At 35.0% G+C, this 8564-nt stretch overlaps 1 protein-coding gene across 1 annotated transcript; it reads right to left on the bottom strand.

Moving 5' to 3' along the window:
* Positions 1-1916: 1916 nt before the first annotated feature.
* LOC129437814 (P2X purinoceptor 5) lies at positions 1917-8361 on the bottom strand. The gene is made up of 12 exons (XM_073863262.1): positions 8087-8361; positions 7754-7904; positions 7570-7641; positions 7365-7439; positions 6935-7032; positions 4476-4556; positions 4248-4389; positions 4018-4154; positions 3838-3931; positions 3223-3288; positions 3057-3142; positions 1917-2161 (listed from the first exon to the last, which is right to left on the bottom strand). The coding sequence occupies exons 1-12, from the start codon at positions 8218-8220 to the stop codon at positions 2080-2082; spliced, it is 1218 nt and encodes a 405-aa protein (XP_073719363.1). The 5' UTR covers positions 8221-8361; the 3' UTR covers positions 1917-2079.
* Between the last annotated feature and the right edge of the window lie 203 nt (positions 8362-8564).

Here is an 8564-nt window from a genome sequence, read left to right as displayed (position 1 = left end):
GTGTGTTCGTGTCATCTGTTTCCTTGCACTGCTGGCATTTGATTTCGGATCTGGGAATAAATCAAAGCCTGTGACTCCATTTGCTTAATGAAAGTTCTTGGTTTTATTATTGGTTAACATTATTCATTAAACATAACACAATTTATTTATGTTAACAGTCAGATAGGTGCAAACACCTTCACATCTGTTTCTATTCTGGCATAGGAAATGCAAACACTTGACAAATCCTAATTGAGTTCTGCCCTAAATTGTTATTTGTTGAAAATTTCACTAAGAAATTACTAAAGTTGACTCTGTAGCTACACCAGCGTGATGCTTCCTGTTCCTGTAGGTTCAATAATAATCTTGTCACTGGATTTTAAAGGTGTCTACCGTCTGCAGGAAAACACTATTTTTACATGGATTACCACCCACAGATGTTTTTGACAGATCTGACACTTGAGTCTTAGCTGAGTTAACCCCAGGGCATTTATTTGACACAGCTCTAATTGGCTTTGTACAAGATGTGCCATCTTCAAAGGATAAAGAAGGAAATCGGGGACACTGATGAGATGTATAAAAGCCCTATTTTGGTGCATTCTGCTTTTGTTTGCTGTTAATGGTTAGACATAAAATCTTTGTTTTATTACTAGTGTTTTGCATATTGTTAAACTAATTTGGCCATCACAAAGCAAAAAGTTGGTTTGAAATCTATCTCAATTCAATTATGGCTGGTAAAATATGAGCTCTCTGGGTTTTCATGAATGATAAGAGTTGGCTAATTTCTATGAATTTGTACAAAGTGAAGTGATTATTACACTTTAATGTCTATTTTCTAGTCAATTGAACCTATTATTTAAAGTTTTTAATTAGTTGAATATGGAAGCCCATTTCCGCCACATGAGAAAAAGTCACGCTCTGATAAATCAAAATTATGAGAGAAGTCGTCAAAATTATGACTTTTAGGGGTGGTTTCCCGGACAGGGATTAGATTAAGACAGGACTAAACCTGAGTTTAATTGGGAAATCTAACTAGTTTTAACAAACATACCTTACTAAAAACATTACTTATGTGCATTTTGAGGCAAAACAAAGGGCACTGATGTATTTTAAAATATGTCAGTGCGAGTTATTTTCAGTTTGGACAGCACTTAATTTTTTTTGTCTAGGACTAGTCTAATCCCTGTGCGGAATACCGCCCCTTAAAGTTTAACTTTTTATCATATAATTTTGACAGTCAATTTTCAATTATGATTTACCAGATCAGGATTTTTTTCTTATGTGGCAGAAATGGGTTTCCATAGGAGTTGATATTATTTAACTTCATTTGTTAAGTTAAAGTAAAATACTTAATTTACTTTTTAATTACTTAAAAACTAAAATTTTTACAGTGTAGGAAAAACTAATGATGTTTAAATTATGTTTTTTTTTACAAAAACTTACGAATGTGGTCAAGTAAATATAAATTAGCCACCTCGTAAAATATGTAAAAATGTAAAATAAGAATTGCCATGCGATTGTGTTGGTATATTATGGGGCTGTTTCCCGTTCTCTGTCTCAAAATCCAATTATGAGATGAGGAGCATCAAAGTTTGTTTTCACTCTGATTTCAGAATAATTTCAATTTTGTCATGACCTTACTCAGTCAATTTTTAAAGATATTACGTTTTTTTTACAGAATGTTCTTTACATTATGTAGGATGATTTTATGTACAAAATAGTTAATCACAAACATGGGTATCGAAAGCAAAATACTAAATGTGAGAAAAAGTGAGTGGGACCAATATCATTGGTCATAAAAAGTGGGTGGGTCTTGACCTATCCACATATAATGGTTCCGACGCCCATATGACTTTATTTTACATTCAGGGTCACGACATCTAAATGAACAGTCCTGTGTTAAATATTAGCCCAATAATAACCAAAGAAATTAGGTGTACAGATTCTCTCATTTTTTGTTAGTCATTTATTGTTTCACAATTTGTAAACGAAAAGAAAATGCTTATTATAAAGTCTTACAGCACTTACTGGAATACTACTAATAAAAAAGAAAGAATTACATCAGTGTTGTGTTTGTGGAGTTTCTCTATTTCGTCACTACTAATCAGTTGTTATTGGAGACATAAGCATGTCCTGCTGTGATGGCTTTTCCAGTTTCTGTTTCTCTAATCTGATGTCTTTCCTAAGGAGATACAGGTAAGATGAAGGTAAGTACTCTTGCATTTTCATGTACTGACCATGTGACTTTTGTAAATAACCAGATTTACTCTTTATAATCTAATGCAGGGCTTCTCAAGCTTTTTTGAGGCTCACACGTAACACATGTTGTACTGTTGAACTATTTGTGCTGTACATATTTCAAACATAAAATACTTTCGACATGTTTCATAATGATACACAAGAACACATTTCAATTTGAATCATGTTAATACCACTTTATTTGTACTTTCAAACAGATGTCGATTTTGTTCAAATCGTATATAGACACAACAACGTGTATACTTCTCAAACGCTTTTAAAAATCAACAGTAGCAAGGCATAATTTTATTAAACCAAGTTTAAGTGCTCCAACCTCCGTCAATGTTCTCAATACAATATCTAAATATATGTATATAATATTATATGTGAGGAATAATTGACGATGGGCCATTGAATTATAAGAAAATAATGCACACCAAAGTGGTAATGCGGCACGACGCGAAGCGGAGTGCGGTTACACCGCAGGTGTGCATTATTTTCAAATAATTCAAAGGACCGGGTCAATTATTCCGCTTATACCACGGTTACCACAAACATTGCTCTGGTGCCTATTTTTAAGACATTTGAAAAGATAGGTGTGCGGTTTACAGAAAAATAATCAACACCCATAGAACATTTCTCAGCCAATCAGAATGCAGCATTCAACAGACCCGTGGTATAAATATAAATATGCTTTTAATAAAACATAGTTTTTATAATATTTATATATTATTTCATGGATCCCCTGGCTATGCATTGCAGACCACCAGGGGTCCCTAAACGTCAGTTTAAGAAGCCCTGATCTAATAAAAGTTTTTGTATACAGTTTAACAAAGTACCTGCTTACTGTCTCAAATTTCTTCTCCCTGTACAGTGTGCTCTGTTTTATTAAGTACAGTAGTATAATGTCGCAGATGGTCATGCCCTGGGGACAAATAATAAAAAATATCTATGCATATAAAAGCAATGGCAGTTAAGACGCAAGTGATAGTCAGTCATACTTACAGCACCCATTAAAGCAAGACCTGAGCCTATGTTGATAACAGTGGGAATGATATTGAACATTCCTGCCTGAAAAAGACAAGATTTAGAGGCAATGTGGTTCAAAAGTCTGAATCATGCTTGTAATTTAAATTTGAACTGGTTTCCATTAAAGGTGCAGTGTGTAATTTTTAGAAGGATCTCTTGACAGAAATGCAAAATAATATACAAAACTATATTATCAGGGGTGTATAAAGACCTTTCATAATGAACCGTTATGTGTTTATTACCTTAGAACGAGACCTTTTTATCTACATACAAAGATGGTCCCCTTACATGGAAGTTGCCATTTTGTGCCGCCATGTTTCTACAGAAGCCCTTAACGGACAATTTTTTTTACTAAGTTGTCTCCAACGATGACATGTTTGTCCGGTGGCAGCTACCGTAGCTTCTCTATGTTTCAAAAGCAAGGGGTGAGCAGTGGACTAAGTCGTTGATTGCAATTCGCAACCTCACCACTAGATGCTGCTAAAATTTACATACTGCACCTTTAACAATTTCTGGAATAACAACTTTTATTCCAGAACTACACTGTACATTTGACATAATATATACATATAGACAGACACTGCTTCATACCGTTCCATAAACAATGATGTCGATATGAATTCCATACACTTTATATAAAGTCCTGTGGACCTCTCCATCAGCATTTTTAAAATAGCGAGCATATCTGAATAAAGAAGTTATAGAGTTACAGTTTGTTTCATAGGAAAGAGTTGATTACAGAGCACTAAAATAATTATATTGTTTGGTTACCTGAAGTTATATCCGGCCGCGACTGAGCTGGTTGTTGTGCAGGTTTCCATACTTGTAAAGCTGTATTGTGGATGACATTTTGAATATCCTTTATCAAGATCACAGCGCCATTCAATAAGAATCCCAATTGAACCACCCTGGCATTATACGATGATACAGAGCAGTAATGTACAGTGAGATCATTTTTAAATAATACACCATGAATATTAAAAGATGACCAGTATCCTTACCAGCACAGCCATATCCTGAAAATTGTGTCCAGCTTTTTGTACAACATCACCCAACCGAAATATAGGACAGTATGGATGATGAATCTTGTCATACAAGCAGGTCTTTAGGTAGGTTTCATTATGTGTCTCTAAAACATTTGACCTTAGAGGAAAAATATTCAGACAATACTGTTAGAATGACATTTTAGTGATTACTCAAGAACTTGCATACATCAGTGCAGGTCTTACTTTGAGAAGTTAAACTTGGAAAATCTGATGAAGTTCTTTATGTACAAGGTGAAATTTTCAGCTTTAGTCAGCAATGGAACCCTAAAAAAGACATTTCAGATGTGAATCTGCTATATGTTTAAGCAGTATATGATACCCTGAACTATAATGTTATATATTGTATACACTGTAAAAAAAAATAGTAATTTTAATAGAAGAAAAAATGGTATGACCCATATAGACATACACAGTTAAAATCTGCAATAGGGTTAACAAAACATTAAATTTAATTTTAAGGTAAAATAAAGTTAACTGTGTTGTTTTTGAAAGTAAAAGGTATGAATTATATATTTTATGTAAAAAATCTCTATTTCTATTTATTTAAATGGATTATACATGCACTTTTACTGTAAAATATTGTTGAAATTATAAATACAAGATTATAAACATGAAGTAACAGTAATATGAGTAAAAACAGTAAAAGTATGTTCCCACAATTCCCTACACCACATTTGATATTTTATTTAAATAATTAAGTTTCCTCATATATTTTTACCAGTTACATACACTCACCTAAAGGATTATTAGGAACACCATACTAATACTGTGTTTAACCCCCTTTCGCCTTCAGAACTGCCTTAATTCTACGTGGTATTGATTCAACAATGTTGGCCCATATTGATAGGATAGCATCTTGCAGTTGATGGAGATTTGTGGGATGCACATCCAGGGCACGAAGCTCCCGTTTCACCACATCCCAAAGATGCACTATTGGGTTGAGATCTGGTGACTGTGGGGGCCATTTTAGTACAGTGAACTCATTGTCATGTTCAAGAAACCAATTTGAAATGATTCAAGCTTTGTGACATGGTGCATTATCCTGCTGGAAGTAGCTATCAGAGGATGGGTACATGGTGGTCATAAAGGAATGGACATGGTCAGAAACAATGCTCAGGTAGGCCGTGGCATTTAAACAATGCTCATTGGCACTAAGGGGCCTAAAGTGTGCCAAGAAAACATCCCCACACCATTACACCACCACCACCAGCCTGCACAGTGGTAACAAGGCATGATGGATCCATGTTCTCATTCTGTTTAAGCCAAATTCTGACTCTACCATCTGAATGTAAAAATAAAATTGCTTAAAACACCTTTTTTTCCCATTCTGACATTCAGTTTGGAGTTCAGGGGATTGTCTTGACCAGGACCACACCCCTAAATGCATTGCAGCAACTTCCTTGTGATTGGTTGATTAGATAATTGCATAAATGAGAAATTGAACAGGTGTTCCTAATAATCCTTAAGGTTAGTGTACAGTAGGGTGTTTTATGTTACTCTTATAGGTCAGTTTCCCGGACAGGGTTTAGATAAATCCAGGACATTTTTTACAAACATACCTTACAAAAAACAACACTGATATTTTAAGATTTGTGAGTGCAGGCTGTTTTTAGTTAAGACAGCTCAAACATGCATTTTAGGCTATGTCCACACGAAGCCGGTGCATTCCCTATCCGATAATTTTTTTCCCTTGCTCTAAAAAAATAATCCGTAAACCTGAAACCGACTGAAAGCGGTGTAGTATATATGCCGGACCAGTATGGGGCGCTGTAATTCTGCCACAGATATACACTATACACGGAGAAGAAGACTTTGAGCATGCGCATAACCAACGTATGGTGTTGTCCATTATCGCTTGTTGGTCACCACAATTGCGTAGAAGCAATAGATTTTTCTGTAATAAAGCTAGTAGGCTTTAGTAGCTTCTAGCACGAACACAATCACCTAGTTCGCCGTTATTGTTGTTGCTGTTACGTGTGACGCTTCCGACACGTGATGTGATGACGTTTTCGCTTCACAAAATATACGGATTGGCTGTACAGACGAAACCGCAAGGGTGTCGGTTTCAGATTTATCCACTTTAGTACCCGGTTTCAAAAAATAGCGGATTCAGTCTCCCAAAACGCCGGATCCGTGTGGATGAAACGCCAATACGATAACAAATTTACAGTATACAGTGATACGCGTCTCCGTGTGGACAGCCCCTTAGTCTGGGACTAGACTTAAGCCCTGTCTGGGCCTGCCCTTTAGGCGCCTTGTGATAAATTGTGATTCAGGATGTGTCCGTCCGCTTTACCACCTGTGTTATGGTGGTACGCTGTATGTTATTAAGTACAAAGCAGATTTATATTAACAGACACACATATCAGTTAATGAAATAAGAATTGTAAAGTTTACGAAACCTTACCATGAAAAATACACTTTGCTGTAATGAAACAAATGGCACCATATTTGTACAGTTGTTAAAGTTTTCTGGCAACCACAGCTGTCAGTTTTTTTACCGTAAAAACGATTTTTTTACAGTGTAGTTGACTCTCATTCATGGCTATTATTTAAATATTTTTCTTTCTAATATTCTTTACTGCCACCTAGGGGTGTGTTTTCAAACAAAACTTGTGGGAGTGATAGAAAAAGCTCTTTACTCAGGCCGTTGGCTGTTTTCAATGGGACACCAGCCATATATTTCACAAGTGCCAGTAGGATTTCTGCTGTTTTTCAAACATACGCCAGTCTGTATCCCTGAGGAGGATAATAAAAACTAATTAGGGGGTTTTAACCCAACAGCCAACATTCGTTTACACAGTCTGGTCAGTGAACTTTGTTCTCCTCTCATAAGATAAGGTGGCTATAATATTTGCTTTGCGTTTATGCAAGGCAGTGTTTATCCAAAGTGAAAACTACCTACAGACAACACAAACAGAGCTATCTAATAGAAGTTATCTGTGACATGCAAGGGGGGGCATAGAATTTGCATTTTTTTTTTATTTCAGATTATAAATTAACAAATTAAATTTTTTACATCTCACTAAAAATGTTTGAACAATGTAAAAAGTTTCAAGTTAAATTTATCCCATTGCCGATCTGAAAAGCCTCTCCCTCTGTGCAGTCTTCATTCTTAGTGCAAATAGCATCCAATACTTTGGAGCTCTAAAGAAAAACACAAACATAGAGTAAACGTTTCGAGCACACATTTTTGGCTTATATATTTGGGAAAAAAATAAGTAAGACTGACAAGTTTTATAAAAGTGACGTAAATATAAATCAACAGTTGTTGTACCTCAGAACAGGTGCCTAATTTTTGGTTTGGAGTCTCTATAAAATTGGTTGTTATGAAAAGGACACGCTCACCCTGAAAGCGAAATAAACCAATATACATCCAATATAACAAAGCTAATGATTATTAGAATGCTTAATATTATTATTAATTATCCAAAATATCCCAAAATGTAACAGAGACTTACCTGTTGTGGTATAACATAGTCCTCTGGTCCCCACAGGTGTACACCTGTACCTGTTGTGTTTGTGAGTGCAACCCCTTTAACTTTCGTAACTACAGAGCTATCAATCGTTTCATCTATAGCCTGATATCCTTTCTTTATCACAAACACCCACCTGTTTATAAAACGCATGATTAAAACATGAAAACAGAAGAGTCTGAAACTATATCCTTTCTGTAACAGCCTTGAAACTTTGTGTAAAAACATATCATGCCATTCAATTTGAAAATCATGTAAACATTAAACTTAACCTACTTCTAGATAAGATATTTTATATGGGTAAGATATCTTACTTACCCGATTAGATATCCAATGACAGTAAGCTGAAATATTCGATATAAAACTCCAACTTTCTTATTTTTGGCGACCATATATTTGACGGTGCTATAATTAAAGAGGGACTGTAGTGCCATTGCTGCTCGTATGCACATCTATAAAGCTATAAAGTGCTTTCACCTGCTATAAAGTGTGACAGGACTTGCAAATGTAACTACAGGTGAGAACTGTAAAAGCTTCACACTGAACCGAGAGGATCATGATAAGCATGTCAACTTGAAATCCAGACTAAAGTCTTATAATCTAAATATGAGATAAGTAGCATCAAAGTTTGATTTTAAATATTGATTTTATATTGATTTCAATCTTAAACATGACCTTAGTCAGTATTAAAGGTGCAGTGTGTAACTTTAAAAAGAATCTTAAGACAGAAATGCAATATAATATACATATCTATATTATCAGTGGTGTATAAAGACTGAACTGTTATGTGTTTATT

The sequence above is a fragment of the Misgurnus anguillicaudatus genome, chromosome 24 (assembly GCF_027580225.2).
Source record: "Misgurnus anguillicaudatus chromosome 24, ASM2758022v2, whole genome shotgun sequence".
Classification (NCBI taxonomy): domain Eukaryota; kingdom Metazoa; phylum Chordata; class Actinopteri; order Cypriniformes; family Cobitidae; genus Misgurnus; species Misgurnus anguillicaudatus.
This window is presented reverse-complemented; position numbering and strand designations above follow the sequence as displayed.

What these genes read in the sequence shown, in the direction of transcription:
- LOC129437814 (XM_073863262.1), bottom strand. Translation starts at nt 8,220, where the DNA reads ATGTGCATACGAGCAGCAATGGCACTACAGTCCCTCTTTAATTATAGC. An exon ending in GAAAACAGCCAACGGCCTGA is followed by an intron (nt 4,557 to 6,934) that starts GTAAAGAGCTTT and finishes TGTCTTTTTTAG; the next exon opens with GGTTCCATTGCTGACTAAAG. An exon ending in ACATCATTGTTTATGGAACG is followed by an intron (nt 3,289 to 3,837) that starts GTATGAAGCAGT and finishes TGTCTTTTTCAG; the next exon opens with GCAGGAATGTTCAATATCAT.